The sequence below is a fragment of the Myxocyprinus asiaticus genome, chromosome 28 (genome assembly GCF_019703515.2).
Source record: "Myxocyprinus asiaticus isolate MX2 ecotype Aquarium Trade chromosome 28, UBuf_Myxa_2, whole genome shotgun sequence".
Lineage (NCBI taxonomy): Eukaryota > Metazoa > Chordata > Actinopteri > Cypriniformes > Catostomidae > Myxocyprinus > Myxocyprinus asiaticus.
Genome location: NC_059371.1, coordinates 41,549,188 through 41,566,713, shown reverse-complemented (window position 1 = coordinate 41,566,713; position 17,526 = coordinate 41,549,188). Strand labels below are relative to the sequence as shown.

Below are 17,526 nucleotides of genomic sequence, written 5' to 3'. Positions count from 1 at the left end.
AGATTGTGTTGCACACCGGTCTATTTCTGTATTAACATGGCATGTTAAAACTAAAACAAACTAAGACTGGTCGTTTACATTTCTCAGACGACTCCTTCACATGCAAGCAGGTGATTCTTTATTGGAGAGTCACGTAGCACCATGAATGTGTGAATGGCGAGCTCTGCGCATGGATCGATTATCTGGAGTCATCGGAGAGGGAATTAGCTGCTAAACCGCTAGCGATCAAGGCGGACTTGGAACGCATTTGGGAAAAGTTGGATGACCTTGAGAATCGTAACCGCTGAAACAACGTCTGAATTGTTGGAATTCCTGAGCGAGCAGAGGGTCAGAATATGGTGGAATTTCTGGATGAACTCTTTCCGAGTCTGCTCGACATAACAGGCAATAAGCTGGAAATCAAGTGAGCTCGCAGAGTTCCGCCTCGGAGATCTGTGGAGGGAGACAGGCCCCGATCAATTCTGGCCAAATTTCTGAGATCATCCGATAAAGATCTCGTATTGCGCGAGGCCAGGAGCAAAGGAAGGCTTTCTTGGAAGAATCACAGCATTTTCTTGTTCCTAGACTTTGCGAATTTGACAAGAGAGAAACGTGATCAATTCAAGGAATGCAAGAAACTCTTACATCAACGGAAGATCTCTTTTGCACTGATGTTCCCGGCCAATTTGAGAATAGATACAAAGGATGGCCGCAAAATATTTACATGCCCACAGCAAGCAATGTCCTTCATAAAGTCAATGGGGTGAGTAAGCCATTTGGTGATTTTCATGTGGCCCCCGAGTGGATTGACTCGCTGGGCATACACTTGACTGTCTGAGGAGGCTGGGCGCCATTTTGTTTCTTTTGGTTTTGGTTACGCCTAGCGGCTGGAGTTTGTTTTGTGGAATAACACTCCTTCAAGGAACTTTTGCATCAACGAAGGGTCGCTTTTAAACTTTAGTTCCTGGCCAAATTGAGAATAGATACTAAGGATGGCTGCAAAATATTTACATGCCCACAACAAGCGATGTCCTTCATAAAATCAATGGACTGAGGAAGTCATCTACAATTCAAATGTCTCAAACAGATTAAAGATAAATTAGGAAGAGTCATTATTGTTTGAGCAGAAATTCAGAGGCAAAGATTGATTTTGACTAATATTTACGCACCTAACACTGATGATCAGGGCTTTTTTATAGATCTTGAAGGGATGTTGCAAGGCGCTGGCACCCCTCATGATATAATATTGGGAGGAGACTTTGATCTTTTGATGGACTCAGTATTTGTTTATAGTGAAGCAAAATTGTGCAAGCCCCCTAGAGCAACATTGACGCTTCACAGTATATGTAAAAATATCGGTCTTACCGATATTTGGAGACTTTTGAACCCATCTGGAAGGGACTATACATTTTTTCATCAGTACATAAGATTTATTCAAGAACAGATTTTTTTTTTATATCTAAGTCCCTCATTTCATCTGTTTCTCAGATCACGCCCTGGTGAGTTTAGAGGTGTTGCCACATATGGAAAAAAGAAATCATTTAGTTGGCGCTTTAATGTATCCCTTTAGCAAAATCCTGATTTAACAAATGTTAAAGGCTGAAATTAATGTTTATATGGAGACCAACTGGTCCTCAATATCCTCTGTGGGTGTGGCTTGGGAGGCACTTAAGGAGGTTCTTAGGGGTCGGATTATACATTATGCCTCATTCATCAAAAAATCCAAAGCACGAGAACTCGTGGAGTTGGAAGGGAATATTAAAAGTGCCGTGGCAGAGCTGAACCGCCAAATGTCGTCTGATGGCCTCAGAGAATTGACCCTATTGAAATGCAGATATAATACTATTTTGTTGCGGAAGGTGGAGTTTTGGCTATTCAGGGCAAGACAGTCATACTTTGAGTCGGGGGACAAAGCAGGGAAGCTTTTGGCTAGATATATAAAGCAGAGAGAGTTTTTACCATGGTCACTGATATTAATAATGCTTTTAAAGAATTCTATCTTGATCTCTATAGTTCCACGTCTTCGTCTACTGATGAAGATATTAGAAATGTTGTGGAACCTTTAGAACTCCCTAAACTGATGACTGAGCAAAAAAATTATCTTGAATCTGAGATAACCTTGGAGGAGCTTGATGAAGTAATTAAGGCCTTGCCTAGAGGCAAGGCTCTGGGGCCAGATTGCTTTGCCGTCTAATTTTTTAGATCTTATGCTACAGAACTGGCTCCACTTTTTTTAGAAGTTTATACGGAATCATTAAAGAATGGAAAGCTTCTGCCAACCATGACACAAACCCCAGATCAGTCTGATTCTTAAAAAGGACAAGCGAGTGTAAGAGTTACCATCCAATTTCCCTGATCCAGCTAGACGTAAAAATATTGTCAAAAATTCTGGCTAACCGATTAAGTAAAGTTATGACATCTCTTATACATATTAATCAGGTGAGGTTTATTCGGGGCCGTAGCTCTTCTGATAACATTAGGTGTTTCATCAATATCAAGTGGTCAGTGGGGAATGATCAGACTCCAAAGCTGCCATCTCACTGGAAGCAGAAAATGGTGTTTGATATGGTAGAATGGGATTATCTTTTTAAGATTTTGGAAATATATGGGTTTGGGAATACTTTATTGGGTGGATTAAGTTACTTTATAGACACCATGTAGTGGCGGTACAAACAAATTGATTAATTTCAGATTATTTTACTCTGGATAGGTATTATTTACTCTTTCCCTATTATTGTTCTGTCTTGCCCTGGAAAGATGATTTTCCAGGGGTGGTGGTGGGAGGTATGGCGCATAACACAGATTTTTTTTGACACCTTTGCTCTACACAGATGATATTTTATTATTCATCTCCGACCCCACTAGATCTATGCCTTGCCTCCACAGAATTATTAATTCCTTTTCTAAGTTCTTAAGATACAGAGTCAATTGGTCTAAATCCGAAGCTTTGGCTCTGACAGCGTACTGCCCAGCAACGGCTTTTCAGCCGGGCGTCTTCAAGTGGCCCAAACAGGGCATTAAGTATTTGGGCATTTTATTCCCAGCAAATTTGTGTGATTTAGCTAGAGTTAATTTTGACCCCTTAATAAAAAGGTTTTCAAGTGATGTGGGCAGGTGGGCTTCATTAATATTTATCTATGATTGGGAAGGTTAATGTTATTAAAATGAACTGTATTCCAAAATTCAACTACCTGCTACAATCACTCCCTGTAGATGTCCCTCTCTCTTCTTTCAAGCAATTTGATAGTATAGCAAAGTCCTTTATTTGGAATGATAAACATCCCAGACTACATTTCAACAAGTTACATAGGCCGATTGACAAAGGTGGGCTAGGCCTACCCAAGATTTTGGTTTATTATTATGCATTCGGTCTCAGACATTTGGCTCATTGGTTGTTTCCACCTGAGAGAGTCCCTCCCTGGTTTTGTATTGAACAGGAAGTTCTTGCCCCTATTTAACCATTGCAAAGCCTTTCTATCAAACTAATCGGAGAAGTTAAGTTACACCCCGTTATCTCGCATTTGTGATCGGTATGGACAAAATTGTCCAGAGTATTTAATTCGGACATTTATTTAAATGTTGCCTTGAGCATGAGGATGAACCCAAAGTTATGTATTAATAAGTCCCCTTTATGCTGGTCAGAGTGGATTGTGAGGGGGGTTACTACACTCGGTGACCTATATGAGAGCGGAGTATTGACATCCTTTGAAAATTTGGTTCAACATTTTGGGATCCCCAGATCTCAGTTCTTTAGGTATTTACAGCTGCGCCATCTGCTCTGTACTAATTTTGGGAGTAGCATCCACCCCCTAAAGCGGCAGATACTCTGGGGGTGGTTATTACTGCTTTTGGAAAAGGTCATGAGGCATCAGTGTATTACTCCTTGCTAATTCAGAGTCAGGGGGATGGAGCTTTAACTTCTCTCAAGAGATTATGGGAGAAAATTTAAACTTGGTATTGGAGGAGGGGGTGTGGGCTAAGATTCTTAAAAAACGTCACGTCTGTATCTAGAGATGCAAGGTGCGCCTTATGCAATTCAAGATTTTACATAGATTCTATTGGACCCCCTCTAGATTGTATAGGCTTGGTCTTAAGGACACACCCACCTGCTGGCGATGCCAATCAGAAGATGGAGACACAACCCATGTTTTTTTTGGGTGTGATGAGATCCAAGAATTTTGGTTGAAGGTTCAGAGTTTTATGTGTGACATGTTGGGCACTTGGGTTTCATTTTGAACCAGACTCTGTATTTTAGGCGATGGGGCAGTCATCAAAATAGGGGATAAACACATAAAAACTTGGGTTCTGACCAGTGTGATGACATGCAGACAGAATGTTTTAAGGGGATGGAAGTGATTATGACATCTGGAGTGCCCTAATTAAGAGAGTGGTGCGCGGAGATGGGGAGGGTGGCTGTTTTCAAGGAGGTTTCATATAGAAGTCTGGGGATCTGGGATTCATTTGATGGGAAATGGGGCCGTTATTTGGAGTTTTTGTGGGACTCTCGTGGAGGGGCTGTGGAGAGGCATAATTTTAGATGTGTATGATTATTGTTTTATTATTATTATTACTTTTTGTGTGTACTTATGTGTTACCACGTGGATGTTCGTTGTGGGTTGGAGTGGGGTTGGTTATTGGGGAGGGGTAACAGAGGGAGTTAAATGTTTATTCAATGTAGATTTGTTTTGTTTTTCTTTGTCAAATATTTGAATCAATAAAAAAAATTTAATATAAAAAAATAAAAGAATACCGATTTATTGACCTCGGCAATATATCGGTCAACCACTAGATAGCGTATATAATTGCTTTATCGATTGATACCAATGTTTGGCTGATACATTGGTGCATCTCTTCTTTTTAGTGAATCAAAAGACATCGTCGGAACCTAGGTATCGAGTGGGGGGGACACTTACATAAATTTTATTTTTTTAATTATTTCATTTCTATAAATGTTTACTACCACAGGATATCTATTTATTTGTCTATTACGAGAGAAATTAGTACTATATTCATACAATCAAGTACTATATTTCTGTGCAACAATGGTGAATTATCAGTATCTCATATGCGTGTACACATACATATTATACATGCTATTTCTTACTCAAGGTGGCGCTGTTGTTTGGACTTGATTTACATTTGACATTGCTATTTGATGAAGAAACAACATGGAAGTAAATTATAGCAAGTACAACACATGAACATCAGTATGATTTGGATATCGTAATTTGGGTGTACTACTGAAATTATGTAAATTGTGCATCAATTTAGACTAAATGAGTGCCTGAGAAAATACATACACTCCTGGGCAAAAAACAAATGGGCCATGCCCAAAATGGCAAAACATTAAGCTTTTAATGGTCTTAACCACAAATCACTGGTCAGTAAATTAGCAAGAATTTAACAAATAGATAAAGTAACTTAGTATGGGATAGTTTTTCCCTTTGATTTCTTTAAATGTTTAAGCCTTGTGGGTAAACTTGTGGACAGCTTTTCACAGAAAGAAGAGTCAATGTTATTTCACTCAGTATTGATGACTTCAAACGGTTGATGAGTAGTTAAAAAATGTTTCCCGGTTAGCCTTTAAGGTCTTGTAAACTTCAGAATAGCTACAGTTTGCCTAATGCAGACCAGCTGTGCGGTTTCTGACAGCAACCTCTGCATGATATTTTGCTTTTTTTGGAGCAGCACTCCTTTACCTTGGGACTCACAACACTGAATATTGTAAACCTCTCCCTGCTCTATCACTCCTGGTTCCATTTATGAGCTTGTTATCAGGCCTTTGATGGGCTGAATCAGGTATGACTAATCTTTTAAGAAGAAAAAAAAAAAACATCCCAGAAGATATTTTTGAAAAATGTTGTACACCCAGATATGTGTTAGTTTGCATTTTATATCAAACATTTTAATCATTATAATGATTTTTCCTTTGCATACAAGAAGACTTTATAAGTGAATGTCCCTGTTTCCAGCTTTTCCCCAAACATCACATGGTGGCACAGAAGTGCACCAGGAGTGCATTTAATTCTTGCTAATTTCCTGACAAATGATTTGTTTAAGTTAAATGTTTTGCCATTTTGGGCTTGGCCCATGTTTTTGCCCAAGAGAGTATATGCAAGATATGTTCTCTGAAAGCATGCCTAAATATCTTACATGTTGCTCCTCAGGTAAATGTATCTTGTTTTAAGGATTTTTAGATGTTTTCAAATGGAAAACAAGACAAAAACACTGAATAAAAATAGGATTTTTACAGTGATTTTTTTACTGAATTAAACGTAATAAAAATTCTGAGGTATTTTTTCCTGAAATTCAGTGAAGGTCATTTAGATATTTAAATTTCATCCTACTTGTGACGTATGCCATCAAAGTACCGCAAAAACATTTAGAAAGGAATCATCTGGCGGATGCACAAGCTCCGGTGATGACAAAGCTTATATGTAATTGATCAGATCTCTCCGATGACAACAATCATTCATAAAAATCAAGTCAAAATGAAGAAATCAAGAAAAAGTTCTTTATTGCTTGTAGAGGGGTTCGAGTAGGAAGGACACGGCAGCCAGTTTCACAGTCCACATGAGTGAACTTTTAATTCAATGCTTTTCAGCTTCACAACAAAATATTGGCTTTTCAGCTTCACAACAAAGTATTGACTTTACAGCACACACACAGAGTCACTGGTCTCTGTCTGTCTGTCACTCCGGCAGCCTTTTAGAGCCTGTCTCCATCGTCACTGAAACGAGACAGGTGTTTAATGTTAACAATCACCAGGTGATGGCCCTTACCGCTTCATCTCTCCCCAGTGACAGACACATGACCATGTCCTGCTCCACATACCCCACCCCCCCCCCAATCCTGGAGAGGAAATCAGCCACAACCATCTGCGGCCCCGGTCTGTGGACCACCTTAAATTTGAAGGGATGAAGTGCCAGGTACCAACGAGTGATCCGTGCGTTGGCATCCTTCATGTGGTGGAGCCACTGAAGCGGGGCGTTATCCGAGCAGAGGATGAAGGCCTGCCCCAGCAGGTAATTAGGACTGCCCACTTGCTGGCAAGGTACTCTTCCTCAATCGTGCTGTACTTAGTCTCCCTCAAAGAGAGCTTGCGACTAATGTTCAGCATGGGCCGCTTCACCCCCCTCCACCTCCTGCGAGAGCACGGCCCCCAACCCCCACTCTGATGCATCTGTCTGCAAAATGAAGGGGAGAGAGAAGTTAGGAGCATGTAAAAGCGGTCTGCCACAGAGTGCAGATTTCACTCTCGTAAAAGCTGTTGGCACGCCTCCATCCACTGGACCAGATCTGGCCCCTCTTTTTAGTGAGATCAGTCATGGGGCTGGTGACATCAGAGAAACTAGGCACAAACCTTCAGTAGTAGCCAGCCAGCCCCATAAACTGTCTCACCTCCTTTTTGGTCTTGGGACGTGGGCAGGCTGCTATTGCTGCAGTTTTATCAATTTGAGGCCATACCTGCCCATGACCCAAGTGGAAGCCCAGATACCGTACTTCCACCTGTCCAATTGCGCACTTTTTCGGATTTGCTGTGAGCCCCGCCCACCTCAGCGACCTCAGGACAGCTCTCAGATGCTGCATATGCCTCTGCCAGTTGTTACTGTATTTGATGATGTCATCTAAACAGGCAGCTGTGTATGCAGCGTGGGGTCGGTGAATCTTATCCATGAGTCGCTGGAACGTGGCAGGAGCCCTGAACAAACCGAACGGATGAGTGACGAATTGGTGTAATCCGAACGTTGTGGAAAATGCCGTTTTCTCTAGGGATAATGGAGTTAAGGGAATCTGCCAATATCCCTTTGTAAAATCCAGTGTTGAATAAAATTGAGCCGCACCCAACGATCGAGCAGTTTGTCAATTGGATATGCGTCAAATTTAGACACCGCGTTGACTTTCAAGTTATCTACACAGAACCGGACTGACCCGCCACTCTTAGGTACAAGAACAACCGGGCTGGCCCAATCGCTGTGTGATTCTTGTATTACCCCCATCTTGAGCATTGCCTCTAATTCTAATTATGTTCGGGAAAGCGGTATGGCTGACTACGTACTACCACTCCTGGTGGGGTCTCGATATGGTGTTGTATGAGGTTAGTACAACCGGGAAGAGGAGAGAACACGTCTGCAAATTCCCTTTGCAATTGCAATGGATCGGCTTTGAACTTCACCTCCAGACTGAGCTCCACCCTCTCCGGAGCTACCGTCGCCATGGACACGGGGACCGCCTCTCTCCATAATTTAAGGAGGTCGAGGTGGTAAATTTGACGTGCTCCGCCTCTATCCGTTCGTTCAACCTCATAATCGAGATCCCATACTCGCCATGTAACCTCAAAGGGCCCTTGCCACTTGCCGAGTAATTTTGAGCTCGATGTGGGGAGTAATACAAGTACTTTGTCTCCCGGTGCAAATTCCCACAGCTGGGCACCCCTATTATAGAGTTGGCTTTGTGTCTCTTGAGCTTGGAGCAAATTTTGCTGTGACAACTGACCCAGTGTGTGTATCTTTGATCGAAGATCAAGGACATATTTAATTTAATTTTTGCTTTGGGAAGGTCCCTCCTCCCACGCCTCCCATATGACATCAAGCACCCCGCGGGGCCGACGTCCATACAGGTGCTCGAAGGGGGAAAACCCTGTGGAGGCTTGCGAAACCTCCCTGACTGCAAATAATAGGGGTTCTAGCCATTTGTCCCAATTTCTAGCGTTTCTAGGACACAGGAGCCGGTTTCACAGTCCACGTGAGTCAACTTTTAATTCAATGCTTTTCAGCTTCACAACAAAGTATTGGCTTTACAGCACACACACAGCATCGCTGGTCTCTCTCTGTCTGTCTGTCGCTCCGGTGGCCTTTTAAAGCCTGTCTCCATCATCACTGAAATGATACACAGGTGTTTAATGTTAACAATCACCAGGTGATGGCCCTTAACGCTTCCTCTTTCCCCAGTGACAGACACACAACCACGTCCCACTCCACACTGCTATTAAAATGATATAGGTTTTTATTGTATTTCCTTCTTGTACACAAAGTAGGCACTGTATTAAGCAGCACATAACGTTTTCAAATTAATAGTATTTCTGGGGTTTATGTGTGAAATTTAAACCTCTTTCTATATGAATTCCACTTCATCTGTAACAAAGAAAGCAAACATTACACAACCTGCAGTGACTGATGTAGCATAGCACGCAACGGGAAGCGCAAAGTGTCCGGCTTGACAGCTCTATTTCCAACTCCTCCCCCAACTGCAACCGGCAAATCTCACCAATCGGTAAATCGAGATGCAGTTCAAGTCAAACACATCTACTGATGACACACTATAGTGTGTAGAGATGGGCGATACCACTTATTTTCTTTTTGATCTGACACCAATCATTTTAAGTCCAATATTGTCGATACCGATACCAATACCTCTATTAAATTGCTTTTTTATTTTTTTATTTGATTTCTTGGGATAAATTGGGTAATTTGAAATATTATTTTCAGTCATAATTCATTTTTTTTTTTTTACATTTGTTAGCCTAAACAGAAAATTATTAATCTTCTGTTTTGTTTACCCTTACAAAAATTAGCCATGTTTTCACTACAGTAACTATAGTTTAAGCATAGGATTTAGTTTACCCATAGTTACCACACAATTAACCATGATCACTACTACAATATTACTGTAGTAAAACCATGGTTAACTATTTTTTAATTACTTATTAACAACAATTACACACAAACTCATTATAAGAAATGTCACCTTTAGATATGTTGTTATTTAATGTGAATTTACTCCAGAAGCTGTTTCTCTGATTTTCTACCATTACCTCTACAAGACACTGATCCCTCTTGTTTGAACGAGTCTTGTGACGGTGCAAGCGCTTGTCTGCTTGTGTCTTTCAGCATTTATGTATGTTAAGATGAGCAGAAGAAGAAATGGTTCCCATCCTGCAGAGTATTTGCTAATATGGCCTAATCCTTTACTTCACTTTGAAACTTATGATTATTGTTCATGTTCACAGTAACCAAATAATAATATCCCTAGTTTAAAAACAAAATGTTAGAATCGATATTTTTCCGATCAGTATCGATACTTTAGGACCGATCTGCCCATCCCTAATAGTGTGTGAAAACACCACATCCTTTGACGTTGACTAGATGTTGATTTTAAACCCAGAAGATGAAAATAGCACATAAAATCCCTAAATTAACCACTTTCCTTCTAAAATTACAAATAATGGATGCTAACTTTGTCTGCTATAATGTGCAACACATATGTATGTGCTAACATCTTAGAAAGTTTAGTGTTTCATGACCATTTAAAGACATTATCTTAAAAATAATACAATTAAGACTTTAAGCAGAAATCCCTAAATCAGAGTCACTACTCCTGAAGAATTGTCATGACCTTAGAAATTTTAAATAAATTAAAAAAAAAGAAAATTAAAAAAAAAATAATACTGCTCATACTGAGCACTTCTAAAACAATAAAAGCTGTGGGAAACTTTTTAGGTGTGACTTTTGGTTGATAAAACCTTCTGTTAACAGATTCTGACATGACTGATCTATTTTCATGAAAATGTAAAACAACATTAAAGGAAGAAAAATACCTGCAGGAATAAAACCATCATCATCTTCATCACTCTGTTGTTCTTCTGTTGTGTTTTCTTCTTTTATCTCCTCCTGCTTCACTTCAATCTTCACTGGTGTCTGCAGCATCTGCTGTTCTCCAGTGTGAATCACATCCACCTGCTCTCTCATGATGAACATCTGAACACAAAAACATCATCATTATAATGGACTGATATTCATCAAACTCTAAAAGATTATTATATGATTATACACAAGAGCAGATCAGTTAAACGACATAACTGTTTTTGAGATGGTATAAACGTGTGCTTTGTGTTGCTTTAATTTTCCTGACAGCAGGAATATTATCATAAAGTTGAAGTCCGAAGTTTACATACACAGATTGAAGTCATTTAAACTCTTTTTGTAACCACTCCACAGATTTCATATTCGCAAACTATAGTTTTGGAAAGTTGTTTAGGACATCGACTTTGTGCATGACACGAGTAATTTTTCCAACAATTGTTTACAGACAGATTGTTTCACTTTTAATTGACTATATCACAATTCCAGTGGGTCAGAAGTTTATATACACCAAGTTAACTGCCTTTAAGCAGCTTGGAAAATTCCAAAAAATTAAGTCAAGCCTATAGACAATTAACCAATTATCTTTTGATAGGAGGTGTACCTGTGGATGTATTTTACGGCCTACCTTCAAACTCAGTGCCTCTTTGCTTGACATCATGGGAAAATCAAAAGAAATCAGCCAAGACCGCTGAAAAAAAATGGTGGACCTCCACAAGTCTGGTTCATCGTTGGGAACAATTTCCAAATGCCTGATGGTACCACATTCATCTGTACAAACAATAGTGCGCAAGTATAAACACCATGGGACCACACAGCCATCGTACCGCTTAGGAAGGAGACGCATTGTGTCTCCTAGAGATGAAGGTAGTTTGGTGTGAAAAGTGCAAATCAATCCCAGAACAACAGCAAAGGACATTGTGAAGATGCTGGAGGAAACAGATAGACAAGTATCTATATCCACAGTAAAACGAGACTTATATTGACATAACCTGAAAGACTGCTCAGCATGGAAGAAACCACTGCTCCAGAACCTCCATAAAAAAGCCAGACTACAGTTTGCAAGTGCATATGGGGACAAAGATCTTACTGTTTGGAGAAATATCCTCTGGTCTGATGAAACAAAAATTGAACTGTTTGGCCAGAATGACCATCGTTATGTTTAGAGGAAAAAGGGTGAGGCTTGCAAGCCGAAGAACACCATCCCAACTGTGAAGCATGGGGGTGGCAGCATCATGTTGTTGGGGTGCTTTGCTGCAGGAGGGACTGGTGCACTTCACAAAATAGATGGCATCATGAGGAAGGAAAATTATGTGGATATATTGAAGCAATATCTCAAAATAGCCAGGAAGTTAAAGCTCGGTCACAAACGGGTCTTCCAAATGGACAATGACCCCAAGCACACCACCAAAGTTGTGGCAAAATGGCTTAAGGACAACAAAGTCAAGGAACTGGAGTGGCCATCACAAAGCCCTGACCTCAATCCGATAGAAAATTTGTGGGCAGAACTGAAAAAGCGTGTGCGAGCAAGGAGGCCTACAAACCTGACTCAGTTACACCAGTTCTGTCTGGAGGAATGGGCCAAAATTCCAGCAACTTATTGTGAGAAGCTTGTGGAAGGATACCCAAAACGTTTGACCCAAGTTAAACAATTTAAAGGCAATGCTACCAAATACTAACAAAGTGTATGTAAACTTCTGACCCACTGGGAATGTGATGAAAGAAATAAAAGCTAAATTAAATAATTCTCTCTACAATTTTTCTGACATTTCACATTCTTAAAATAAAGACGTGATCCTAACTGATCTAAAACAGGGAATGTTTATCAGGAATTGTGGAAAACTGAGTTTAAATGTATTTGACTAAGGTGCATGTAAACTTCTGATTTCGACTGTACATTATAACTATATACTTACAAAAATATTATCAGCTACACTGAATTAATTAACAATCAGCCGCTGTATTTAAAGAGCTCTTATATCAGAAAATAAATGGATTTTCTCAGATTTCTGTTTTTCCTGAAACTGAATGTTTTTAATCATCCAACACCAAACAATGCGACATGCTGAGATAATAAGCTTCTTTTACGGTCATTAAAATGCCAATCTTGATGCACATACAACATAAATACATCAAATGAATTAAAGACATTAAACTCGTACCGAACTGGGCTCTCGGATTATCAGCTCTTCTTTCATCTTGTTTTATGCCGGTTAGAAAAACAACTCTCGGTGATCTTCAGCCATCTACTGGACTGGAGTGAATCACAAACTGATTCATCCTGAAAAACTCAGTTTTGCCAAGTCAAAACTATTTTAGTACTATGTAATGCAAAATGTAATAATAATAATAATTCACATCTTAGTTCAGTTCGGTCGTTCAACAAGGAAAGGAGGCGGATGAATTATAATTAAAAGCATAAACGTGACTGATGTTGACACATTACAATGGCAAAAGGACGTTATTGAAACTGCTGTTATTGTTGTCTTTGGAGGCTGGTGCTTTGCATAAACTATCCATATATATATACACATATTTAAATAGTTTGAGGGTGCGGGGAATGCGTCAGTCACAGTGTGTCATGGGAGTGGGCGGTCGCTGTAGAGCTCTTATAGCGCACTTTGTTAAGCAGCAATTCTCTGATCTTTGTCTTCAGGATTCATGGGAAGCATATTTTTTTTTTTTTATGAAGATAAAATAATCTGGAGTGATAGTTTAAACAGAAGCATATACCATCGATTAACAACCTTGGAGCTCACAGTTGGTCTGTCTTAAAAAGTTATAGTTAAAAATAAATTATGCTATATATTTAAAAAAATGTATGGGATTTGTACTTCCTGAACCTGACTGTTGCACTCAATTAGCTGGTTAGCGGGACCCCGTTTGCCCCTGTTGGCAGATGGTGGAACTGCATCCTGTGATGACAAAAAGGTGCATTTCACCACTGATGACCATTCAAAAATAGTGTTTTAATACCCATTTTTTTCTTTCTTTTTCTTTTTTTTTTTTTTTTAAAAAAAGGATTGAATCATAAATATTTCATTACATTATAGTACATCTTTTCAAAAATCCTTCTGGAACACTATGGTCCTAATAATGTGCCAGACGTGGTCTTCTGCTGTTGTAGCCCATCTGCCTAAAGGTTTGACATTTTGTGCATTTTGAGATGCTATTCTGCTCACTACAATTGTACAGAGTGGTTATCCGAGTTACCGTAGACTTTGTCAGTTTGAACCAGTCTGGCCATTCTCTGTTGACCTCTCTCATCAACAAGGCGTTTCCATCCACAGAACTGCCGCTCACTGGATGTTTTTTGTTTTTGGCACCATTCGGAGTAAATTCTAGTGACAGTTGTGCATGAAAATCCCAGGAGATCAGCAGTTACAGAAATACCCAGCCCGTCTGGCACCAACAATCATACCATGCTCCAAATCAATGATCAAATTTTTTCCCCATTCTGATGGTTGATGTGAACATTAGCTGAAGCTCCTGACCCATATCTGCATGATTTTATGCACTGCACTGCTGCCACACGATTGGCTGATTAGATAATCGCGTGAAAAAGTAGGTGTACAGGTGTACCTAATAAAGTGGTCGGTGAGTGTATAGACAAACACAGTGTCCTTAAGTTATCAACACACAAACAATTATAATCTTTCATGTCTTTATTAAACATTCACAGCACTGTGGAAAAAGTAAGTAAACCCTTGAATTTAATAACTGGTCAATCCTCCTTTGGCAGCCCCAAATCATGATGCTCACTCCACCATACTTCAACATTGGGATGATGTTTTCATGTCGGCATGTGGGGCCCTTTTTACATAATACGTAGTGCTATGTTCTCTTCCCAAACAATTCAACCTTAGTTTCATCTGTCCACAAAACAGATTCCCAGTAGTTTTGTGGAGTGTCAAGGTGGTCTTTGTCAAACTTCAGGCGTGCAGCATTGTTTTTGTCTTCCTTCGTGGTGTCCTGCCATGGACACCATGCCTGTTTAATGTTTTCCGTATAATGGTCTTTAGTGGTCAGTCTAGGGTTCTTTTTTTACCTCATTGAGCATTCTGGAGTGTGCCCTTCGAGTCATCTTGGCTGGCTTATTGTAACTTAGATGAAGATCAAACCAGATTTTAAGACAAAACTATACTTAACAGCAAGTAATTCCAAAGGGTTCACATACTCTTTCTTGCCACTATACACACACACACACAAACAACATTTCTGAATTAATACAAAGACCTTCCTTAAATGTCCTTTGTTATTCTCTTAAATGATGCTGCTCTATTGGAAGAAATTCCATTCCAGATAGCACACGTACGTCTCTTGAGATGTCTGTTTTAGATCTTTTCATCTGGAAAGCATTGCAATCTAATTAACATCAGCTAAACATATTAAAAAGATCAGATTTACAAACATTCTAAATCAAAAAATGTGTCCAAGACATCTGCTGAATGTCTTATTTGACATACTAGACATACTTATTGGCATACGTCTTATAGACATTTTGCAGATGAGCAAACAACTTAAAAATACTTACGTCTTCCAGATGTAAACACACATATCTGATAGACGTTTGGGTGATGTACATGTGGTATCACGGTCTTTGGGTTTAATGTGAATTATTTACTTGATATCGTTGGACCTGAAGCTGACTTTTGCTCACTGTGACTCCTTGGGCAATTCTTTTTTACATGTCTATGTAGATTACTTGCTGCGCAGAAACTCTTTTCACAGTGTAAGCAGTGGTATGGTTTCTCTCCAGTATGGACTCTCTCATGTTTTTTCAGGTTTTGTGACTGAGTGAAACTCTTTCCACAGTGTGAGCAGTTGTATGGTTTCACTCCAGTATGAATTCTCTCGTGTTTTTTCAGGTTTTGTGAATGAGTGAAACACTTTCCACAGAGTGAGCATGTGTATGGTTTCTCTCCAGTATGAATTCTCTCATGTTTTTTCAGGCTATCAGATAGAGTAAAATTCTTTCCACAGTGTGAGCACTTGTATGGTTTCTCTCCAGTATGAATTCTCTCATGTTTTTTCAGGTTTTGTGAATGAGTGAAACACTTTCCACAGTGTGAGCACTTGTAAGGTTTCTCTCCAGTATGAATTATCTTGTGTTTTTTCAGGCTATTTGATAGAGTAAAATTCTTTCCACAGTGTGAGCACTTGAATGGTTTCTCTCCAGTATGAATTCTTTGGTGCTCTCTCAGGTGGCCGGCTGTAATAAAGGTCTTCCCACATTCAAAGCACATATGAGACTCCATGCCCAAATGAGTTTTTTGGTGCTCTTTAAAATAGGACAGTCGTACAAAACTCTTTCCACAAGAAGAACACTTGTAAGGCTTCTCATTTGTGTGAGTTTTCAGATGTATTTTCAGGGCAAAATCCACAACAAATGTTTTACCACACTTATCACACTGAAATGGTCTTTCTTCAGAGTGACAGTGGAGATGATTCTTGAGATGGTCAGCATATACAAAACCTTTTCCACACTGATGGCACGTGTAAGGTCTCTCTCCAGCATGAACTCTCATGTGTATATTAAGCTTGCTTTTACATGTGAAACTCTTTCCACATTGAGAGCAATTGAAAGTATTTTTGGCTGCTCTTCTTTGATGCGTTTCTGGTGAGAAATTCTTGTTAGTTTTTGAGCCACTTAAAGACCCTTCAGTTATTAAATCATGCTGTTTCTGATACTGATGTTTCTCCTCCGCTTCATTCAGCTCTTGACTTTCTTCTTTCACTTCCATCAGCTCTACAATGAACACAGTAAATTGACAAAAATCAATTCAAGAGGGACAAATATAAATCATCAAACAGAACCCTAATTTAATGGAAGAACACAACAAACTTCCAGTATATATTTGTGATTTTTGCTGTGCAAAAGGTTTATATTTATACCATCAATTCTGGCTGATATGTCAAGAATTATAGTCATTTAGATTAATTCTGTTACTGTGGTTCACATTCAAAGTCATACATGTTTGGAACAACATGAGCAGGGTATGAAATTAACATTTTTGCCCACCAACCACAGTGGCAGATGAAAGACCAATTTTACCAGCCACTAATTTTTCACTAGTGATGCAAATTTTGGCTAATTCTTTTAGCCGAGTAACCACCAGCATTGTCAATGTCAATGTCAAATTTATTTATATAGCACAATTTAATACAACAGTGGTTGACCAATGTGCTGTACAACATCAAATACAAAAGAAAGAGGAAGAACATACAAAAAAGGAAAAACAATAAAAGACCACATAAGAAAATCTCTAAGCTTGATTAAAAGCCAAAGAGAATACATGAGTTTTGAGCACTGATTTAAAAACAGGCAGCAAAGGGGCAGTTCTAATATGCCAAGGCAAACTGTTCCAGAGCTTAGGGCCAGCTATGACAAAAGCATGGTCACCTCTTTCCTTCAGTCTGGATCTAAGAACAGAAAGCAATCTTTGATCACCAAATCTAAGACATCTAGAGGGATTGTATAGGGACAACAGTTCAGAGCGACAGGGTGTCACTAAATTGTTTAAAGATTTATAAACAAATAATAATATTTTTAAAATCAACTCTATATCGAATCGGCAGCCAATGAAGCTAGACTAAAATTGGAGTAATGTGTTCAAGATTACGTATGGCCTTCAAGAGTCTAGTGGCAGCATTTTGGACCAGTTGTAGGGCTGAAACGATTAGTCGACGTTATTGACAATGTCAACAATAAAAAAATTGTTGTCGAATAGTCATTTGGTTTCATTTATCATAACATGAGATCACATTAAACTGTTATGATGATGCGTGAGAGCGTAAAATTGTTGCCTTAGAAACCACCAGTCAATGGAAACAATGTCACAGTGGCAAACTTCATGACCAAAATGTCTGAAATTCAAGACAGTAATATTGCTCATATCGCACAAAT

The 17,526-nt window shown here is 39.4% G+C and overlaps 1 protein-coding gene across 11 annotated transcripts in view; it reads right to left on the bottom strand.

Annotated features, from left to right (window-relative positions):
* Nucleotides 1-17,526, bottom strand: part of LOC127418564 (gastrula zinc finger protein XlCGF57.1-like) — a 105,486-nt gene that overhangs the window by 38,317 nt on the left and 49,643 nt on the right. For 3 of the 11 annotated variants that reach the window (XM_051659155.1, XM_051659157.1, XM_051659154.1), the window contains exon 3: nucleotides 14,258-16,368. The exons of 2 other annotated variants lie outside the window; for them this stretch is intronic. In XM_051659155.1, the coding sequence (XP_051515115.1) occupies nucleotides 15,236-16,368 (1,133 nt within the window). In that variant the 3' untranslated portion in view covers nucleotides 14,258-15,235. Of the gene's footprint in view, nucleotides 1-10,576; nucleotides 10,737-12,781; nucleotides 12,833-14,257; nucleotides 16,369-17,526 lie in introns of those variants that run through there. 6 more of the 11 variants (XM_051659143.1, XM_051659153.1, XM_051659144.1 and 3 more) reach the window with 4 other exon arrangements.